The sequence below is a fragment of the Ovis aries genome, chromosome 7 (genome assembly GCF_016772045.2).
Source record: "Ovis aries strain OAR_USU_Benz2616 breed Rambouillet chromosome 7, ARS-UI_Ramb_v3.0, whole genome shotgun sequence".
Classification (NCBI taxonomy): Eukaryota; Metazoa; Chordata; class Mammalia; order Artiodactyla; family Bovidae; genus Ovis; species Ovis aries.
Genome location: NC_056060.1, coordinates 19,248,815 through 19,272,895, shown reverse-complemented (window position 1 = coordinate 19,272,895; position 24,081 = coordinate 19,248,815). Strand labels below are relative to the sequence as shown.

The 24,081-nt window shown below is 36.3% G+C and overlaps 1 protein-coding gene across 2 annotated transcripts in view; it reads right to left on the bottom strand.

The window, feature by feature from the left end:
* Positions 1 to 24,081, bottom strand: part of ARIH1 (ariadne RBR E3 ubiquitin protein ligase 1) — a 106,084-nt gene that overhangs the window by 42,107 nt on the left and 39,896 nt on the right. For both annotated transcript variants that reach the window (XM_027971558.2, XM_027971559.3), the window contains 2 exons: positions 19,174 to 19,241; positions 776 to 920 (listed from right to left, as the gene is read on the bottom strand). In XM_027971558.2, coding sequence (XP_027827359.1) covers positions 776 to 920; positions 19,174 to 19,241 — 213 coding nt within the window. The remainder of the gene's footprint in view (positions 1 to 775; positions 921 to 19,173; positions 19,242 to 24,081) is intronic.

Below are 24,081 nucleotides of genomic sequence, written 5' to 3'. Positions count from 1 at the left end.
CAAAACTCCTTCAATATGTTAAAATATGTAATACTGGCAACAAAGATCTGGTATATACTAATTACTAGAAAAAGCTGCCTAACTGTTACAGTAGAGAATATGAACAACATGGTTACAATTGTTGTAGAATTAAATTAGCCTTAGATATCTTTAAACATCTTTAAGAGGTGAATTCTGAGTAACTAAATACATTTTTTTGGCCACAAATGTAATTTTCTTATGGTTACTAATAAAGTGCTTTCATAGGAAGACTGTGTTTATTTAAGCATAACACTTCTTCACTAGATAATTACAGTAAATCCTCTAAATACAATAGGTTTTAGGAGGGATACACGTACTAAAGAATCGCTGTTGGAATGGATCTGTATGTGTGAAAATCTTTTAAGAAGAGTCCTGAAAGCTCTCTAGTTAAATAGCATTAAAGACATTTTATAAGTGTTTTGGATATTCTAAAAACTTAGTTTTAAATCTGTTTTAATTTGGATAAAAATAGTTCTATTTGCTGCCTACCTATTACACAATTCTCCCATAGAGGTAAAGTAAAAAGATTTAGGTGTGTAATAACAACTTGGACAAACTGCAGCTTTAAAAAGCAAATGGGGATGGGGAGGGGCTGAGAGACAAGCTCTCACTCTTTATTCTTAATATATGGATAGGTTACTGCTTTGCTACAATCCCAGACTCCCAGAACTGCCTTTGTTGAAATAATGAAAAGTCAATTTATCCTCTAAAGTAGAGAGTCAGCAGTGCTGGCCTTAAACTACCAGATACTCACCGAGTTAGGGTAGTTCAAGTAGCAGATCTGACAAGGCATATCCTGTGCTGATGACCTTGTATTCATCTGGCGTGTTCGAGACTTTTTACTTGGATTAATTACATGACACTCAGCAAAGAGCTTCTCCAGGTTTCCATCAAAGTACCTGCATTATTTAAACAGAAAGGATGAGAGCCCTGCAACAGCACACTGTTAGAGCTCTGAAAAACCTGATTTTCTACAGGGAAAAGCAATGAAGTGAAGTAAACCAAGACCATATCCTTTCTTGCTCAGAGAAAATGTGTTGTATGGCTACAAACTGTAGCAAATAGAAGTATATGTATAGGTAAACACATCGAATTTTGGCTATTTTAACATTTTTTACTTTGTTTCTATCCTGAGAAGTTAAGATATTAGTATATTAACAGAACTAAAACTAAAATCTAAGAATAAAATTTGTTTTATCTCTAATGGTACCTTATGAAGAGTGTGTTTTAATATTTAATAGGCTAGACTATATTTTATACGAATGAATTAATTTTATTAATAATTTTAGTTCTACCAGTTTAAATATATTAGCAAGTAAACTACCTACAAGGCATACTTTATCCCACAACCCATTTAAAAATTAAACTACTACATGTGTCTCTTTCTACAAAAGACTTGCTTTCTAAATATTCTTTGAAAATAATTAATTTATTAGGGTAGGGGAAGAAGGGGGAAACAAAAAAGTTTATCTTTAAAAGTTTTTATATCAAATAATCTATACATTGATTTTTTTTCATATAAAGTATGTATCTATATTTACAGAAGTAGTTCACTAACATATCAACAGCATAGTATTGCAAGTACTAACTAGAGAGTTTCAACTAAACTGTAAACTTGACAGAAGACAGGGGTAAATACTTAGCACAATGTTTCCCATTAATCCAGTTAGGACATGGTCTTTGCTCTCCTGAAATATCTTAATATTCTAAATGGAAAAGCAACAGATTGAAGAAAAAACTTTCAATTTAATAAGCAAAAATGTTAACATGGAATATGATTAATTTACTTTTTAAGTACAGGCTTAAATAACTTCAATTTTCTTGACTGATAAAAAATTATCAATACTCAAAAGAGTTTCCCAATAGTTTTCATGAAAGTCTTGTTCAGGCATTGTGTCAAAGCATTTACTGCATCCCAGAACATCACTCATGAGAACTACCATCACTCTCTAAAGACAAATAAATATCCTTTTATAAATGCTTTGACTACAATTATGGGTCAATGAAATGGTCATGTTATCAATCAAAATATCAACATATTATTAACATAAAAGGGGAACGCATATGAAGTTGTCTCTGATTATTCAGCTAATCAAAATATATAGAGCAGATAAATCAAATGCTTTTCTACAAAAGTTATCTTTGAAAAACACCTGAGATATGTTTTATCTGAAAAGTTGAAACATATGAATACTAAATATGAATAAGTATACCAATTAACCCCTTTTTATTTAAAAAAAAAAAAAAAATTTGTGGACACAAGAAAACACAAACTCCAGTCATCCAAAACTTGAAAATTAAGAATACTTCGATGAACAGTCTAGATAGCATTCTATGCAAATACAGATGTGCACACTTGATATAATCTCATATTTCAGGCTTATTACCTGCTTTCTTCACTAAACCATATGTAACCACACCTCTGTCCATGAGTATGGGGTTACATTATTTTTCACTGTTGCATAATGTTTCTCTGTAGGTATATACTGTAATATACTTAACCAACCTTATACTGAAAGATATTTAAAGATGTTCCACATACAGACAATCCTAGATTAAAATCCTGCCCCATCTGATTGGGGGGGGAATATATCTATACTTGTATTTCTTTATTAGTGAAGCTGAATATATTTTTCTGTGAAGATACTGCTATTAGTTTATGAGTTCAGCGAGTAAATGAAGAGTCATCCTTTGTTTTATGGACTGCTTTCTTCCCAGTTTCTAACTTGCCTCTCAATATTGTTTAATGGTGTTTAATTTTTCTGTAGGCGAACTTACCATGCAACACTGTTGTGATTTATGGATTTCATAAACTTAAAAATTATCTCTATATGCAAAGACTATAGAAATTCACTCATGATTTAGGCCTTTCCTTTAAACTGTTTCCATTAAAACTGTTGATTTACATGGAAATTATTTTTGTGCAGTAAGAAGAAAGCAGGGGTTCCATTTAATTTAAAGCCAAATGGCTGCCACTACTGAAGGGTGTTTCAACTACTGAAACACTTCCTTCTACCTATCAATTTAAACCTCATCTCGTTAAATAAATCATCTTTGACAGTCCCTCTTCCTCAAATTAGGTAAGGCTCCCTTGTATTACATCCTCACAGTATTTTGTAATCACATTACTAACCCTGTAATCACTATGTATGTTTTTCCTGCTAAAGATAAAGTGAAAGTAGCTCAGTTGCGTCCAACTCTTCGTGACCCTGTCAGCTATAGCTCACCAGGCTCCTCTGTCCATGGAATTCTCCAGGCAAGAATACTGGAGTGCATTGCCATTCCTGTAATCACTATTTTATGTTTTTCCGACTAGAATGTAAACCCCATGAGGACTATTTTATTACTATAGTAGCCCTAGTATCTATAAGCGTTCAATTTCTTTTTAGAGAATAAAAAGATAATTAATAATAAATCTGAATTTCTTTATTTAGGAATATTTCTTAAAGATAGCAATATATTATAGTTTATAGTTTTCGGTCCATTCTAGAAGGCAAATAACTTTCAAATACAGCCGAGGTAAACAGAATGGAGAATTTAAAAATCAACTCATATTGCTGGTCATAGCAGGCAGGCCAAGAAATTTTCTTCATTTAATTAAGCTCCATTTTACAGAAATGTAACATTTTAAAATTTGTTTTAATTTTTATTCATCACATGCTCTGTCCACCAAAGACTTTGCTATGGTTATTTGGAAAGATACTGAAGTTTATTTTATTTTTATAGAGCATACCTTAAAATGGGTATTTAAACCAATTTTGCAAATTGTAAATAATAATTTGATTGTCCTTATATAATATCCTACACTTAACTCTATAGTTTAGGTTGGAACTTCCCGGAACTCTTCCCAGTTGATTACCATTTTACATAATTTTTTCACTAATTACATTGTTTTTACATTACATAGCTTTCCTTTCAAGAACAGTAAAAACTGCTTTCTATTTCCTAAGCCTCACAGCCCTAATTACTTAAACATAATTAAAATGTTGGGTTTTAAAGAATTTATTGGCCTGCCTCAGGCCTTGGTTTTGGCACGTGGATCTCCTGTTGTGTCATGCAGGATCCTTCACCGCAGTGCCAGAGGTCAGTGGTTGCAGCACGAGGGCTTAGCTCTCTGTGGCATGTGACCAGGGATCAAATCCATGTCCCCTGCGTTGCAAGGTGGATCCTTAACCACTGAACCACCAGGGAAGTCCCTAAAATGTTTAACTGTATTCAAATGCTCATTTTAGCAAAAATCCTACCCATGACAACCTCCATTTCTTCTGGTACCTGTTGTTACTGAAGTCTTTAGTAAAAATAATTCTCATTTTATAATTCAAATCATTTTTCAACTGACATATATTCAAGGTTTCTTCATTCTTGAAGTATAGTTCTATAGGGTTGATCTTAGCATTTAACTCTCTTTTGAAATGCCAATTCAGGTAGTAATTATTTCAAGAGCTTTTAGCTATTAAGACCCGCTGGATTTACACCCAATCTTTGTTCATTTGTCCTCCTTGCCTACCATCTATTAATTCCTTCTTTGTCCTTTTCTTCTCTTACATGTCTTCCTTTTCCATAGTACCTGCTCTATTTCTGGCTATTGCCAACATGCTTTCAATACACTGACCACGGGATTTTTGCAGAAAACACCTGTGGCCTGCAAGTTGTTATGCAAGTTGAAAGGTCTCCCGTCAGTAACGTTCAGGTAACAAAAGTCATATTAATGTGTCTCTGGCCAATAATGAGTTAACTTCTCCAAGATTGCTTCTTGTCCCTATTCCTCCCCCCCCCCTTAGTTCTGTCAGCTTCCTTTTATCTTGTTCTGTTATTTCATCAGTTTATCTTTGATCCCATATCTCAAAGTCTATTGCTTACTTTAACCTTCTTAAAAGAACAAAGAAGCGTTTTTTTCAACCTGCTAATCATGACAGTTTTATAAGGACTACCTGGCTCATTGGAAAAGACTCTGATGTTGGGAGGGATTGGGGGCAGGAGGAAAAGGGGACAACAGAGGATGAGATGGCTGGATGGCATCACTGACTCGATGGACCTGAGTCTGAATGAACTCCGGGAGTTGGTGATGGACAGGGAGGCCTGGCGTGCTGCGATTCATGGGGTCACAAAGAGTTGGACACGACTGAGCAACTGAACTGAACTGAACTGGAGGGTAAAGCATCTGTCTACAATGCAGGAGACCCGGGTTCGATCCCTGGGTTGGGAAGATCCCCCGGAGAAGAAAATGACAACCCACTCCAGTACTCTTGCCTGGAAAATCCCATGGACTGAGAAGCCTGGGAGGCTACAGTCGATGGGGTGGCGAAGAGCTGGACATGACTAAGCAACTTCACTTTTACGCTCAAGAATATACGTGGATTCTTAACTTCTCAGACTTTGTATACCTGGGTCACTACATATTTGAAAGTTCCTTCAGTTTGCTGGTTTTTACGTACATCCTTGCTGGTCAAACAGACCAAGATGAAGAAAGACTAATTCAATGTAAGGCAATTTAGTTCAAGTACCTTGCTTAATGAGTTAACACACATATTTCTCTCTGCTTCACTGACTCCAGTACACAGCTGCAAAGATTATCATAAAACAATACTATCTTCCTTTCCTACAAAATCTATCCTTTTGAGAAAATCATATTGATGAAAAGAAAAATAGAACGGCAGTGTTGCTCTTTTCCTCCAGTCCGGACTTTCTTCAGTGGGGCGAGGGCATGATGATTACAGTATCCCCACTCCATCTCTCACAAGGCCCAGATTTTTCCAGATTAAGATTGTTAGAAGGGCTGGGGATTCCCTGACGGTCTAGGGGTTAGGACTTCATGCTCTCAATGCTGGAGCATCATTAGATCCCTGGTTGGGAAACTAGGATTCTGCAAGCTGTGCAGTGCAGCAAAATAAGTTAGAAGAGCAATGTGAGAGGGTCTTCAGTAGAGATTATAAACCCTCACCTTATAGTTCTTTCTGTTCATTCAGCATGTGTGTGGTGTGTGGGATCTGAGTTCCCCAACCAGGCATCAAACCTGTGCCCTCATGCACTGGAAGTGGGGATTCTTAGCCACTGGACCACCAGGGAAGTCATTCAGTATGTTTTCAGAAATACAGTTAAGAAACTGGCACTTAATCAGCCAACTCTCCAGAATATTTCTATCTTAATTTTTCATTTTCCTTGAATATGTGAAATATACCAAGTAATATGAACTAAATTTCAAGGCAGGAACAATTACTGCTTAAAAACTAAGTCTGGTTATAGAAGTATATATATAGCTGGCTAGTAAGTCTTCTTGAATTCCAAATGACTGGCATCACTGTTTACCATGTCAGTAATTTTGTCATCATGAGTTTTTCTTAAAAGCCACTATTACAGTAAATGTGGTAAGAATTCAGGGAATAAGGCGATGGAGGAGGGGATCATACAATCCAGGTCAGGAGCTAGAACATTGCTAGTACTTTAGAAACCCTGCTGTCTATGGGGTCACACAGAGTTGGACACGACTGAAGTGACTCAGCAGTAAACACCTCTTTTTCAGTAACACGCTCTCCCCACTAGAGATAATCACTACTCCATTTTACCACCTAAATATCCACCCTCAAACAATGTAACTTATTTTTGCCTGTTTTTGAATTTCATATAAACAGAACCATATTGAGGCTAGGTATTCTGTTCAATTTGTTTTCCTTTCACTAAATATAATGTTTTTAAGATTCATCTGTGTAGTCGGTTGTTGCGCTATTTTACTTTTCATTCCTGAATTATATAAATATACCAGAGTTACCTATTTATACACACCTGAGTTGTTTGTAGCTTGTGGCTCATATGGTAACAATGCTATGAACACACCTATATATAACTTTCAATTTAGACATGCTTATTTTTCCCTGTATACCTGGGAGTGGAATTATTGGGTCAAAGATATGCAATTGTATTGCTAATTGAAAAATAAATTTTTATAATTCTAAAATCATTTAACAACTTATCTGTAGATCCCTTTGGATTTACAATATACACCATTCATATCAATGATTATTACCTGTCTAGTATCTGCCTTACAACCACTATACTTTATTATTATTGGTATACTACTGGCTAGGATCTCCTTCAGTATAATGTTGAATATGAGCAAAGATAACAGACACCCATGTCTTGAACTCCATATGAAAGGGAAATATTTTCAACATTTCATCATGAACTATATCTCCTACAGATGCTTTTATAGATTTTTAGATTAAGAAAGTTTCCTTTTGTGCCTACTTTGCTAATGGTGTTTCTTTTTAAAAATCATGAATAATTGCTAATTTTTAGCATCTGCTCCTCTGCATCTACTGAAATATTATTCTCATTTATTTGTTCAAGTGACCATATTAAACTGTTTCAAGTTAAACCAACCTAGCATTTCTGGGATAAATCTTGGCCGTGCCAGATTATTAATTGTTTTTATGTACTGCTGGATTCAATTTGCAAATATTTGGGGGTTTTGTTTCTCTTAGCATCTATGTATATGATAGAAACTGACATGTAATTTTCCTTTGGGCTTTAGTATCAAGGTTGTGATAGCTTCAAGAAGGTGGAGCGAACTCTTTTTCTGTTTTCTAAAAGAATATAAAGTTACATATTATAAGGTTAGAATTTCTGTCTCATTAAATGTTGGTCAAAGTTTCCAGTGTATCCAATCTGGACTTGGACTTTATTGAAAGTTTCACTTCACAATTATAACCCCATAAGGGTTTTCTCTTTCTTATGTAAATTTTTGTAAATTGCAAATTCCTAAGAATTTATCCATTTCATGTAAAATTTCAACTGTTATTAACAGTATCTTTTTTTAAGTATCTTAGGATTCAAAGGGACATTCATCACGTATATTGGTTATTTGTTCTTTCTTTTCTTGACTAATCTCATCTTTTGTCTTCTTGATCCCTTTTCCTGTTTCTTTTCCATTTCATTAGTCTCCCCTAGCATCTCTTCTTGTACATATTCTCTCTGAATTTATTTTGTTCTTCTTTTTCTATTTGACATATCTAGCTCATTAACTTGAGACTTAAGATGAATGCTTAGCTCATTACTATTCTTACACATGCACTTTACATGTATTTATACATGTTTTAGCACAAATTAGGCAGCAGTCTATAATTATTTTCCCTTAACATTCTAATAGTTGCTTAAATAGCACTTATGAATATTTGAAACTTTAATAAACATGGATAGAATTTGAAATGTTGGCTTAAAAAAACACAAATGCTAAGCACAACATAGAGCCACTTTAATATCAATTTTAAAAGATAGCACTGTTTCTGAACACATTTCCATTATTACAGTATTCCAGATTAGCACTTATTTTCTTTCATCTGCTGAGGGATCATCCTACCATCAATTCCACTTTTAGTATTGGGAAGTCAGCTATCCTCTGGAAGAATGTAATGTATACTTTCAATTTCTATTTTTCCCTCTACATACATTATATACACACACAGTTTCACTTTTTGTAAGTCATCTTTCTTGTACCTTACTGCTTTTATGATTGTCTGTTTATGTTTATAGGTTTACTATGATGTTTTAAAATGTAGATTTCTTTTTACCATATTTCATAAAATGCTTTGGCACCAAAATTAATGATCTTACCAGAAAGTAAAATGGGAAATTTTTCACATAAATTATCAATCTTGTTGGACTGTAAGGTGCCATCAACTGAAAGATGTGTTTAGATTTCAGACAGGTATCTAAGGTGTGAAAAACATCATCTTAGAATCAATAAAACAGCATTTTATTATGCATCAGTCAGTTCAATTCAGTCGCTCAGTTGTGTCCAACTCTTTGCAACCCCATGGACTGCAGCACACCAGGCCTCCCTATCCATCACCAACTCCTGGAGTTTACTCAAACTCGTGCCCATTGAGTCAGTGATGCCATCCAACCATCTCATCCTCTTTTGTCCCCTTCTCCTCCCGCCTTGAACCTTTCCCAGCATCAGGGTCTTTTCCAGTGAGTCAGCTCTTCACATCAGGTGGCCAAAGTACTGGAGTTTCAGCTTCAACATCAGTCCTTCCAACGAATATTATTTTGCATGGCAACAGTAAAAATTTCTTACCAATCCAGAAAAATCAATCATTAAACCTTCAAATATCACCTCTGCCCTATTTTCTCTTCTTTTTCTAAATTCAATGGAGATCTTCTTGTTGTATCTTTTATGTTTCTTCTCTTGCGTATTTTCCATCAGTCAGTATGTGTGCATAATTCTGAATAGTGTTTTGATTTCCTATTAAATCAAAAATAGGTTGGTGCAAAAGTAATTGCATTTTGCACTGCTGAAATTTGCAATTTGATATTGGAATACAGTCTTAAATTTTTTTTTTATTTTTTTGTTATACATCATTTTAATGCACAGTTCTTCCTTTATGTTTTTTGTTAATGACTTATCGCTTGCTATTTATTTTATATGTATTTTACATTGTAGAAATGATGTTAGACAAAAAGAAAATTCGAGTGATTTTATTCAAGTTTAAACTTACAACTCACAATATCAACAATGCATCTGGCCCAGGAACTGCTAAGGAATGTACAGTGCTGTGGTGGGTCAAGAAGTTATGCAAAGGAAATGAAAGCCTTGAAGATAAGGAGTACAGTGGCTGGCCATCGGAAGGTGACAATGACCAACTGAGAGCGCCATCATTGACGCTGATCCTCTTAAAACTACAGGATAAGTTGCCAAAGAACTCATCATCAATCATTCTATGGTCAATTGGCATTTGAAGCAAACTGGAAAGGTGAAAAAGTATGGTAAGTGGGTGCCTCATAAGCTGACTATAAATCATCATTTTGCAGTGTCTTCTCTTATTCTACACAACAACAAACCATTTCTTGATCTGACTGCAAAGTGCGAGGAAAAGTGGATTTTATACAACAGGTGACAATCAGACCAGTGGCTGAACAGTGAAGAAGCCGCAAAGCACTTCCCAAAGCCAAACCTGCACCAAAAACAGATCATGGTCACTGCTCCATGGTCTGCTGCCAGTCTGGTCCACCACAGCTTTCTGAACCCCGGTGAAACCATTACATCTGAGATGTATGCTCAGCAAATCAATGAGATGCACCTAAACCTGCAATGCCTGCAGCCAGCACTGGTAAACAGAAGGGGCCCAATTCTTCTCCATGGCAATGCCTGACCACACGCCGTACAACCAAGGCTTCAAAACAGAACGAACTGCATACACAGTTTTGCCTCAGCCATATTTACGTGACCTCTTACCAACCAACGGCCACTTCCTCAAGCACCTCGACAAGTTTTTGCAGAGAAAATGTTTCCACAACCAGCAGGAAGCAGAAAATGCTTTCCAAGAGTTCATCAACTCATAACACATGGAGTTTTATGCTACAGGAATTAACAAATTTATTTCTCATTGGCAAAAACGTGTTGATTGTAACAGTTCCTATTTTGATTAATAAATACGACCATGTGTTTGAGTCTGGTTACAATGATTTAAAATTCAGGATCCAAAACTTCAATTACTTTTGCACCAATCTAACAGTAAACTAAACCTGTCTAGCTGTTAAACTAATTCACTGAATTAATTTTGCTTATTTTAATAAGCTTTTTTTTCCTTCCAAATCTGTATGATAGCTCATACATTCTAATTCCCTGATGAGAGCATACCTATTTTAGTTTACTAACTTAGTGTGACTAATTCTAATATCTAGAATCTCAAGTTAGTATACTTCAATTATAAAAAATAATTTGAGGAAGTAGTTTGAGGCCTTGCTGCTTTTCCCGAGAAAAAATTTATACTTGGTTCTGTCAGGTGTCTGGGTACGTTAACAGTCTGGAACCATCTTAATTCAACTTCAAGGCCTGAGGTTTTTCTGGGCCACTCAGATGACCTGAATACTATCTTCAGTCTTTAGGAGAGCTAGTTTACCTAATCCTCATTCTTGGTGGGATGAGAACTCCAACTTTCCTCCCACTAACCAAAGGCCAACAAAAACCACAGTTCAGTCTCCTGGCTACCTCTTCTGGATCAGCATATGCCTCTAGGGCACAGCAGACCGGGGTGCTTGGCTCATTTGCCTAGATTTCCATGTTCTCTTGGGTTTTAACCCTCTAATTCTTATTTTACTGATTATCAGATGTTCTTTGTTATTCTATTTAGTGGATGGAATGATTCCCTGAAGTTTTCCAGTCTCCTTTATTTCCTGTTAAACTTCTTCGTATCTCTTCCATCTGCTTTCAATTAACTGTCACCAACCTAAGTCAAGCCAACATTTCTCTTTTATCTGTATTATTGAAATAGTCTTCCAATTGGTCTTCCTGCTTTCAATCAGCTCATACTGTTAGTTTTGCTAAGCATTCAAGGTCTTCCAAAATGTACTTTCCACTAAACACATCCAATCATTTCCTCTCTATTCTTCATGTAAATCTCAATTACCATTCAACATATGTTACACCCCCCATACCAACACTATTTTCTGAACCTGTAATACCCAGGTTCTCACATTCCTCTGACCTTCTAAGTCCAATCAAATGCTATCTCATCAATAAATTCTTAACCACAATAGCAATAATAAGATAATACATTTGCAGCTTTCTATACACTGTTCCCCACTAACACCTGAGCTGTTTGAAGAGGAAACTCTGCTATACTGTAGAACAGTGATTAATGCTATCACAAAAGTCTGCCATCTGACAAACCAACTTTACTTTCACATTCTAGCAGTTAACTGTGAAACAATATACTATTATTAATGTGGTTAAGGAAAGCTACATACTATCACAATAAGGTACAAGGGCTAACCCCCATACTTAATTACTAAATGGGTGTTAATGTTTCAGAATGAAAAGTGGAAAGCTATTTGCAACATAGGGTGGAAAAGACTGATACCCATTTTTAAGATTCTTTGATCACATCTGTCCATTAAAAGTAGTCATCAGCCACCTGTACTGCTCCTTACTTCAGACAGGCCAGTTAACTTATTAACTAACATTCACCTTATATATTAATGACTACAGTGAGTTTTAAAATTTAACAAAACATAAGAAATCTGAGCTGCAGAAAAGATACCAACTTGTTACTTGCTACTAACTGTAAAGGAGCTTAATTTGGCACAGGGTGGTGGTGGTAGGTGGATTTCTCTCAAACTCCTAACAAACTGAAATCTGATTTATATGGAAGTCATACGTTAAATAAAAGTTCTACTGAAGAAAAACAAAAGCTAGAAAGGGCTGAATTTAAAGTATTTACTAAACACTATATATGTTAGGAATTGTGTTAAGTGCTAGGAATAAAAGATTAGTGAGTTATTTTCTACACAAGGAACTCTAGCTTGATCCATGGGTTGGGAAGATCCCCTGAAGTAGGAAATGACAAAACATTCCAGTATCCCATGGACAGAGGAGCCTGGTGGACTGTGGTACATGGGTCATGATGAGTTGGACACAAGTGTTCTTCAACAAGAAATTTACTCTATCAGAGGTAAGGAGATACTCAATTTTCAAAGACTGCAATAACAGAATTACTAGTCATGGTGTCACACGCTCAATATTTGATGCTACAAGCTGTGATGCCTGTGCCAACGGCACCAGCGACAGCTCTTCCATTAAAATAGTCTGGCATTTTCCTGAACTCAGACTTCATGGCTGATTCTCAATATGTAATGTCTTTTCCACTTAACTTCTCAGTTTGCTTGCAACTAAAAACCCTAACTGATATACCAGAAAAGGAGACAGTTCAAGATAACAAATGAAATAATGAAAGCAACATCCCACAAAAACTATGACAGACTCAAAGCCCAGATTGAAAGGTTGGTCTTACAGAAAGACAGACTTGTTATTGCTGTACTTCTTAGTCTCTGATTTGTTCACCTGGAGGATCATGGGAAGAAGCCTAATGAATAAAGAAAATTCTATCTAATTTGTAAAACAGAAAAGAAATGTGCAGAGTTAAAAAGCAGAATGCTGGGTAAGAAAGAAAATGGCACAAGTCTGGAAAGCTGCTACAAGACACAAAAGAGACCAGAAAGTTAAAACGGTCCCTTGTCTACCAGCCCCTCCCCACCTTCACCAAAATTTATTTTTCAAAAGAATAAGTCACTCATGTTTAGGGTCAGGACAGATCTGTTTAAGCTGTGGACTGGAAGTCCAGGAGGCAAGTACGAAGAATCATTGTTAAGATTCTATTTATACCTATATTGCTGTTGCTGGACTATGGATTCCCTCCTCCAGGACAGGGATTATGGCTCACTAATAAACACAAGGAATATTGATATGCTTAGTGTATAGAAAAGAGAGAGGAAGAAATTTAAAACTTCACAATTTTTACCAAGGCAAGAATCATCCGTAAGTATGTCAAAATGAACAGAAATAATACCTGAATTCACTTTGTGTCACCAACTGGAAAACAAGATCTTTTTCTAATGCTATGTAACAAAATTTACTGCCCATATTATCTATCTTTGCTTGTGATTCCTGGGATCCTAAATATTGTAAGATTATCATACAAGTAACTTTCACTGTTATACTTGAGAACTGGGAGACGCACAGTGTCACTGAAGCTGAGCCTCCTTATAACTCCGTGTTTCTTTTCATTCTTCAAGGCTATTAATGGGGTGAGAGGAGAGGTAAGAATGGGAAAGGGCCCGGGCACTGGCACTTACAAAGATTCTTAGGTACTTTCTATGTGCTTTAATAGTTTACCTATTGATTCTCTTGAGTCTCCTAGGTAATGATTATATTGTCTTCACAGAATTTCTCTTGTATGAATTTCTTTTCTAATTAAAAGAATTATTTTTAATGTTTTATTTTCTTTGGGTCATGCTGTGCAGCACATGTGATCTTAGGTCTTTGATCAGGGATCAAATTCATGCCTCTAGCACTGGAAGCGCAGAGTCTTAACCACTGGACCACCAGAGAAGTCTTTCTTTCTTTCTTATAGAAAAGTGCTTTCTTACAAATGAATGTGTATTTTCTGAATTAAATAATTATTTTGTTATAAAGTTTTTCTGCAATTATTGAGGGAAATTCACAGAATACAAAAAAACAAAGAATTTTTTAAAATCCATAATCCTCACATACCCAAATCAATCTTCATGCCACTTATTTAATTTTCCATGTACTATTTTATGTATTAGAACTCCCAATACATTTAAATGGTGGTGACTGTCAATATCCTTGTTTGATTTTAACTGGCACATTTCTAATATTTCAAAATTAAGTATAGTTTTGCTATAGGTTATTAGTTGATATCCTTTATTAATCTAAGAAATTACCTTCTTAGTTTGCAAAAAAAAATTTTCTGACTCAGGGGTAAATACACAATATTATTAATACATTGCTGACATTTATAATTACCTTTTGGCTTCTCTTCATCAACCTGTTAAAAGTAGTAAATGCTACAGACAAGTTTTTTCCTAAAGGTGACCCATTCTTACATTCTTAGGAGAAATCCTACTAGACCATTATTATTTCAATTATTTTTTATTCATGAAATCAAAAGCTATGTTGATAACAAATGTAGTTTTCTTATGCTGTCTTTGTCAAATATCATAACCAGATTTATTCTGATTTGACTAATATGAAATAATGATGCCTTATCTTTTTTAACATTCTAAAATAATTTTCAGTAGGAACTAGTAGCTCCTTAAAGGTTTACTGAGATAGAACGTGAACATAAAATCATCTGGTGCTTTTCGGGAAAGGAGAGGGATCTTCTAGCGTATTTACCTTTTCCTACAGTTGTCTTCCTACTTTTTTCTTTGGGAGATGGGTAATTTCCTTTCTGAGCTTTCAAATGTAATGGTATAAGTGGTCTAAGTGTGTAGTCGCTCAGTTGTGTCCGACTCTGAGACTACATGGACTGTAATGCACCAGGCTCCTCAGTCCATTGGATTTTCCAGGTAAGAATATTAGGGTGGGTTGCCATTCCCTTCTCCAGGGGATCTCCCCGACCCAGGGATGGGACATGGGTCTCCCACATTGCAGGCAGATTCTTTACCACCTGAGACCAGGGAAGCCCCGTGGTGGTATACACAGTATTAAATAAAACTTCTGAAATATGTTTTCCTAACCATAATTATAAATTATTTCCAATGTTGTTTATTTGTGCCTCTTCCTCTTACCCTAATCACATTTGCCAATGATTTACAATGATTTATTTCCCTCTTTTTCAAAATAAACTTGACCTTTTTTAAAGAGTAATTTTAAGCTCAAAGTTGAAAGTACAGAGGTTTCCTATATAACCCCTGCCACTACACACACACAACCACCCCCTCCGCCAACATCTCACGTAAGAGTGGTACATTTGATGCAATGAACCTACATTGACACATCACTGTCACCCACAGTTTACATTAGGTGTCAGGTTTGGTGCTGAACATTCAATGCATTTAGATAAATGTATACTTGACATACACTTATCGTAACAGTTTCATAAAGTACACTTTCACTGCCCAAAAGGTTCTTTTGGATCCCTCTAACCTCTGGCAACGACTGATCTTTTCATTATTTACATAATTTTGCCTTTTCCAGAATGTTATACACTTGGGATCAAACAGTATGCAACTTTTCCAGACTGGTTTCTTCCACTTACCAATACTCATTTAAGGTTCCTTCATGTCTTTTCATGGCTTGATAGCTCACTTCGTTTTAGCAATGATATATTCCATTGCCTGGATGTGCCACAGTCCGTTCATCCATTCACTGACTGCAGAACATCTCCGTTACTTCCAAGTTTTAGCAAGTATGAATACAGATGCTGTGAATACCCACGTGCAGGTTTTGGTGGGCACAAGTTTTCAACTCATTTGGGTAACTATTAAGATGCGTGACTGGATTATATGGTAAGAAACTTCCAAACTGGAAGCAGGGTGGCTGGACCATTTTGCATTCCCAACAACAATGAATGAGAGTTCCTGCTGCTCCACATCCTCATCAGTACTGGGTGGTATTTTCTGGATTTTGGTCACTCTAACCAAGGTGTGTGGTGGTAATTTCGACAATCCCATATTAATGAGCAGTACCCTAATGATGATATGTGATGTTAAATATCTCTTCTCTGATAAGGTAAGTATTAAGATTTTTGCCCACTTTAAAACTGAGTCTTTATCCTACTACTGAGTTCCAAGAATTCTTTATGTATTTCAGGTAACAGGTATCTTTTGCAAATATTTTCTCCATAGGTCTTGTTTTCTCATTCTCTCATTTCCCTTTATCCATTTCAAAGGTCAGTTTATTTCTGTTTCTTAGTTCACTAATGCTGTTTTTATCTTAAATAACTATTCTACTTTCTGAGTTTATTTTATATACTTTTCTAACTTTCTGTTTCAAAGGTTCAGTTTGTTTTCTCCCTAATTATCTTTTTTTATAGATACTGACTATAAATTTCACTGTACCTCTTCAGCCACATTCCACATCTGACCTGCCATTATTTAGTTCTAACTTTTAGTAATTTCAATTTTGGATTCTGAGTTTTTTTGCAAGTGTGAAAACAGAAGCGACGTATGAATTTTTCTTGAAATGTATTATAGCCCAGAATGTGACCATTTTGAAAATAATATACTCTGAAGGATACACAAATACCAATACATATTTTAAACTCTAAGTTTATTTATTGACACCAGCCTAGAGAGACAGCACCCACAAAACAAGAATAAAGTTATTAAAATGAGTAAGTTGGATACTGTTAAACAATTCAAGATGGCTAAACAGCTGATGCAGTAAGAAAAGCAAGTTAGTGAATTAAAGGTAAACCTGAAGAACTTTCACAGACCAAAGTAAAGAGACAAGTACAGAAGAAGCATTTTTTAAAAAGGTGGAAAAGAGATCCAGAAGTTTCAACATATAACCAACAGGAATTCTAGAAAGCAACCAGAGAATGGAAAAAAGGTAATATTAAACAAATAATAGCTAAGGATTTCCCAAACTAAAAACATGAGTCCTCAGACTTAAAGTGTGCAATTAGCTATATTTTCCAAACTTACTCCACAATTTCAAACTGTTAAGAATTTCTCTTGAGGGAGGGGACACATGTATGCCTACATCCTATTCGTGCTGATGTGTGGCAGAGGCCGGCACCATATTGTAAAATAATTATCTTCCAATTAAAAAAAAAAAGAATTTCTCTTAGAGCACTAAAGAATGTATTATTCTGGAGGGGGGAAAAAGTAAATATGGAGAAAACAGTGGGATGAAACAAAAATTTTAGCCAAAAAAAAAAAAAGTTAAATATACTAATAGTAAAAATGCTTAAAATTAAATGAAAACTTCAAAATATCAACTTATCCAACTTAGAGAGGAAGAGGGGAGGACAGAGAAGAAAATTATGCTACAGTTTTTGTCTTGTGTAGGACACGAATATAAATAGTATACTGTTATAAACTTACAGTTAAGTATGCATATACAAACTATAAGGGTGATCATTTAAAAAACTGAAATAAAACATATAACTCTGAAATTATTAGGGGGGAACAAAGGGAAAGGAAACTTGATCAAGCCAAATAACCTAACAGAAAACATAGTAAATATAAAGTACAAATCAAGGAAATTAGTAACTAAATCCAAACTTATTAGTAATTACAAAATAAAGTATAGCAGTGCTACCACCAGACAACATAGGATATAATGTGAAACATCATGTGAGACAAAAAGGTATTGCACACTGATTTAAAAACACAAAAGATTTACAAGTCCAGAATATACAAAACAAAAACTGGAATTACAAGGAGAAACTGAAATGTTCATACATACTAGAAGTTTCCAGACGCCACCTATTTCAATTCATACTTAAGTACAGTATTTAATTGAAGAATGCTTTCAACAGTGTCAGCAATGCTGCAGGGCAAATTTGAGAATGCCTTTAGAGAGATACACTGATAAGAAACAAACTATAAATAAGTCTAGCTCAGCAGAGGAGTATCAGATGTAAACAATGAAACCTTTTTCCTAACAGAGCTGTCATACAGTAAGTTTGAAAACAAACTTGACCAAAATTAAAAGTACCACTGATTTTTTTCATAAAAGGTCAGATCCATGCAAAAACAGGGGGAAAAACCCCACCACACTAGTCAAGGAGCATTTTATTCTTCAAGCACCTGGGAAAGTTCGACAGTATGTATCTAAGAACATAAGCTTTGGAGTCCAACAAATCTGAGTTTAAGTGCTAACTCCTTGTGTTACAAAACTCATACAAATATATGAAGCTCTAAGTCTTATAACTATTAAGTGGGGATGATAATTTGTAGCTCCATAAAGCTATCACTAAGATGAAATGAAATAATGCCTGGCACAGAGGGCTCAATAATTAACAATTATTGCTGTTACTATTAAATTGTATTGGGGTGCAAGATGTGAGAAACTTCATAATATTGTTGGTATTAATTAACATGTTTTGCAAAGCGTTTTTGATTCTAAAGTCACACAGGAAATATTTTCCATTTATTTTTCATAATACTTGGATTCTCAGGTTGTAACAAAAACTGTATGTAATTTTAAAATTAAAATTAGAACTGCTGGTTTTAGACTGATAGAATAAGTAACAGCTCTCATTCTATTACCAAGTGCTCCAAAATTCCAATCTAAGAAAGACAAAAAGATAAAGAAGGCAGTATTACTGTCATTCTCTAGTCCTTGTAATTTCTTGCCTTTAGAACCAGAAATATCTCCAGAGAGAAAATGCCCAATGGGATTTAGTCCTGCACTGAAACCAGAGAACCACTCCAAACAGCTGTTTTAGTGGTAAGGATACCCTGAGCAACTTCTTTATATTTACTGAAGAAATGTCACTATTATGCCTACAGAAGAAAGTTTATGGGCAAGAAAGTTTTAAGTAATTAAAGGAAGATCTTATTCATGTGTTCTAATATATTAAGTCCTTGAAAAACAAACAAACAAACAAACAACACCTACTTTTAGTTCTCAGTACTCAAGGGGATGTATTATAGAAGATACTGAAGCAGAGTCCCCACACCTCACCTCCAAAGTAAAAGAAGAAATAAGCCTGAGTTCCCTTAACACTAGGTTTATTGCAAACTTACACATGGGGAATATATCAAAGCAAATACTATTCATACATGGGTTTGTTCACTAAGTATATAAATCAATCCCTTACTTGTGTCTCATAAACTCAGTTCAACAGGCTTTCCATAATTACTTCTAAGTATAAAGCTCACAATATAGTTCCTTACCTTTCCATTAGCTTCTCTTTATCCCAATTGAAGTGGCTAAGGAGTATTCTTGTGATAGTTGCTGGATTCTAAAGGAGGGGGGAAAAAAAGTCATTTTAAGGTAATAGCACTTATTGACATTTAGTGAATTTTTTTAGGTTGAATTTACTCTTCTATAACACCCCACCCAAATTACTTTTCCTAAGGTATTTCTTTATTCCCCTAGGAAAATACAAAATTTTAAGAGCAAGACTATTTATAAATAGTTTGTCACACTAATGTCATGTTTCTATGAGAGTCTAAAGCAGAATTCACAATAAGCCAAGAAGAAATTAAATGAAGAACTACTGTATTAAATCAAGCACTAATAAAGTGAACTTTTTTGCAATTAGATTTAACAGACTGCCACATCAACACATTGTAAATCAATAAAGTTTCTAATATTTTATGTACTGAATAGCTCTAATCAGTCCAAACCATTTTTAATTCAAAAGGCCCACACTGAATGAAAAAGACAAAACATCTGTACTATGAAATATTTTATAGGGTATCATCTGTAATCACTATTTCATTTCTCAAAGGAAACCACAGAGTCCAAAGTCTACTGCCCCATCATCATGCAGTGATGTCACAGACCCTCCCATTTTCCATGAAACTAGTGAACAGTTTTACCTCAGTAAGATGATGGGGCCTAGGAGATGAAGGAAATCCAACTTATTCAAAGACACCAGAGCTAGTTACAAGGTCAAAAGTGAAATTCAAACCTGAGTCTGCTTATCTGTACTTTATGTATGATTTTATTATATCAAGTAACATTTCAAAAACGGTCTCTGCATATAAACCACAGTTAGACAGCAATGTTCCGGCACAGTAAGTGTTTGGGCTTCCCTGGTGGCTCAGACGGCAAAGAATCCGCCTGCAATGCAGGAGACCTGGGTTTGATCCCTGGATCTGGAAGATGCCCTGGAGAAGGGAATGACAACCCACTTCAGTATTCTTGCCTGGAGAATTCCATGAACAGAGAAGCATGGCAAGCTGCAGTCCAGGGGGTCTCAAAAGAGTTGGACACGGCTGAATTAATAACACACATTATTGATTTAGTTTAAAAGCAATCCTGTATAAAAATTTCATGAAAGAAATCCCTATCAATTATTCTTAGTAATACCATTTGTCACAAAAATTCACAGACATCCACATTGCTGCTGTTGTTTAGTTGCTAAGTTGTGTCCGACTAACCTTTGGCAAAAAAGCCAAAGATGCAGATATTTTAAGTCCCAACCCTCAGCTCCAAACACATTTTGCTAATCCATCTAGGTATTCCTTACTTCTTAGACTCAGACTTCCTTAAGAATCTTCCTTCAACACACCATTTGAGAAAAACACTGTCAGTCTATAAGAACAGGTGAAAAGAAACCTATTAGCTCACCCTAAATTATAATATTTGTACAGAATATAATTTTATCACATATCCAGCTCTTTTACAATAGGATTGTAGGCTTCCCTTGTGACTCAGCTGGTAAAGAATCCACCTGCAATGCAGGAGATCTGGGTTCAATCCCTGGGTTGGGAAGATCCCTCGGAGAAGGAAACGGCTACTCACTCCAGTACTCTGGACTGGAGAATTCCACGGCATCACAAAGAGTCGGATAGGACTGAGCAACTTTCACTTGCCTATAACTGAAATAGTTATTCAGTCATATTTAAAATAAGGGCAATAATCCCATCAACTAGGGAAATTTAGTAGTACTCACTGGGATTTTGTAACTATAACTTTGGGACATCCAAAACACTATACATTCTCTGCCACTGGGAAAAATTTTTCAGGAACTGTTAAGTCTCAACTTGCAAAGAGAAAAATGGGAGAGGTGGGGAAATGCCCTCTTTGACCTAATACTGTTAAGTGCCTTTTCTGTGTTTGAGATCCAACATCAGAAACTGGTCTTGTCCAGAGTTTCCAAACCTGCTTTATTGATTCTTCAAAAATAACTATGGAATGTTCTATTAAAAAACAGATTCCTAGGTTCCACCCCTAAACTTGCTTGTTGCCGAAGGGATTCAGAACATTAGGCCAGTGGTCCCCCAGGATGAAGAAAACATGGCAATCTTTCTGGTTTGGGCTGTTCAAAAATTTCTGTGTAGGTATAAGTGTTTGTTTAGTAATGTACACAGGGACTTCCCTGGCAGTCCAGTGGTTAAGACTTCGCTTTCCAATGCAGTGGATGCAGGTTCGATCCCTGGTCGGGGAGCTAAGATTCCACATGACTCTTGGCCAAGAAACCAAAACATAAAACAGAAGCAATACTGTAACAAATTCAATAAAGACCTAAAAAAATAATGTACATGCTTTATTTAGGTACATGCCATAAAATTTTCCCCAGAAGGATACTGGGGAAACTGGATAAAGAATACTGGAAAATTGGGCTAAACCACATCATAATGCCAAAATAGCTATATTTTGCCAGTGATCTACACTTCAGGGCAGAGAATATTTCACAATACTAAATAAATATATTTGGGTCACTATCTCAGTGCAGCTGGCTCAAGTCATTTATGTGCACTGAATGTAAGGAAAGGTGATGGAAAAATAACGTTTACTGTCCATCTACTATATTCCAGACCCTGTGTAAGAACGTCCCAGTTGGTGCCAGTGGCAAAGAATCTGCCTGCCAATGCAGGAGACATAAGAGATGTGGGTTCGATCCCTGGGTAGGGAAAAAGCCCTGGAGAGGAAATGGCAACCCATTCCAGTATTCTTGCCTAGAAAATCCCATGGACAGAGGAGCCTGGTGGGCTACAGTCCATGGGGTCAAAAACCAGTCAGACGTGACAAGAGACTGAGCACACAGGCACAACACAGTACTTTATATGCCCCATCTAATCCCCAAAGCCCTCTGTAAGGGAAACATGCCCACTTCCCACTTCAAATATGAGAGAACTGTGACTAGGCTCCAGCAGCATACAAAAACTACCCAGCATCCACCTCTGCTGCTGCTGCTAAGCCGCCTCAGCCATGTCCGACTCTGAGCGACCCCACAGCCGGCAGCCCACCAGGCTCCCCCGCCCCTGGGATTCTCCAGGCAAGAACACTGGAGTGGGTTGCCATTGCCTTCTCCAATGCAGGAAAGTGAAAAGTGAAAGTGAAGCCGCTCAGTCGTGCCTGACTCCTAGCGACCCCATGGACTGCAGCCTACCAGGCTCCTCCGTCCATGGGATTTTCCAGGAAAGAGTAATGGAGTGGGGTGCCATCCCCTTCTCCAGCATATCTCTAATTAAGTACAACAGTCGGAAATTCTAGCCTAGGACAATCTGGATCTAATATTCCTTCATTTATTCCATGTGGGAGAATCCAAAGGAATATTAAAAACATTACTTACATATGTTTAAATATCTTTTATATCCTCCACAACAGGGTAATTCAAGGCAGAATGAGGAGGGGATGACAGAAAGCTATAAGGCACAAGGGCATTTGAGGGACTGAAAAATGTGATGGTTGGTAATGATGAGGGAAAATCTTTATCAAAACTCAAACTATACACTTAGAAATGGGTACCTTTACTCAAATAAAAGTTACACATTAATCATGTTTATTTTTATTTAAAAACAGAACAAACTGACTTTTGGTCCTGGCATCTCCCTCCCACCAATTACAACTAAAAACTCTGCACAAAATACAACCAACAAGAGTCCTCTAACAAGTAACAGCAGGTAGATTGGGGAGAACAGGGAAGAACAACAAATAAGATGGTAATGAGTATCCTGTTTGTTTTACCTCCTGGCTTGGACACAAGCATGGGCCAAATAGGCATAACTGTGTAATAGGCATGATCGGCAAAAACTCAGACAAGCGGACCTTCTTGGTCAGAGGACTAGGGCAAATGCCCCTGGAGAAGTCAGAGAGAATACTTTTCATTTTCCTTTATTTATTTCTCCCAGCCTTGGCCTGAGACCAGTCCCAGCCATGAAACTACACTACTGCAGACCACAGAGAACTACCAGGGAAAACCCACTGCTCTGAACAGAGGAACAGGAAGGACTCTGTTGTGGAGAGTGTGAGAGAATCCCTACTATTTTCTGTTTCTCTCTTGCCACTTCACCTCAAGGCATGACAGGCAGAAAACTAAAACTGAGAGAACTCCATACATTCAGCTAGAGGAATGAAGAAAAGGGCCCCTGGGAGACAGAGGAAATCACTAAGAAGAGAGATGCAGAAGCAGATTCCTAATTCTATGATGAACCAAGTCCTAGGCGCAAATGCAAGCAATACACGTGTGGAACAGCCAAAGAAGAACAGAAGTTTCCAGAACAGAACTATGATATAAACCGCTGCCCAAATCCTAGATCAACCTAGTGGGAATGGGAGGGACAAAGTGAACATAGCAAAGATTTAGGAAACTGAACAGCTAATGGGATCAACCTGTACATAAGGCGAGAAAGAGCTGCAGGTGGAACCTAACTGGGTTGACTTGTTTACTAAAACAAATAAAAAGATCCTTACCATTTTTGAAAGGATTTTAAGATGACACAGAATCTCATACAACATACTACACATGCAGGAGAGAATACAGAACTACCAGAAACAAAGTAAGAACAATCACAAAAATCTGACCAACTATCAAGGGAGAAGACAATTACCTGAGTCTGACCCCAAGATGACCCAGATATTAGAATTATCAAAGACTTTTGAAGCGTCTGTTAAAAACATGACACATTAGGCAAGGGTGAACACCTTAAAATGAATGGAAGAAATTCTTAGGACAGAAGCTCAAATTATTGGAAAAAAAAAAAGAAAAGAAAGAAGAACCAAATGGAAAATTTTAGGAATTAAGAAACTCTAAGATCACTGGATGGGCTCAAGAGCAGAGAGGAGATGAGAGAGCAGTCAGTGAACTCAAAGATATGTCAATAACAAGAGTGAGTGAGTGTGTGTGT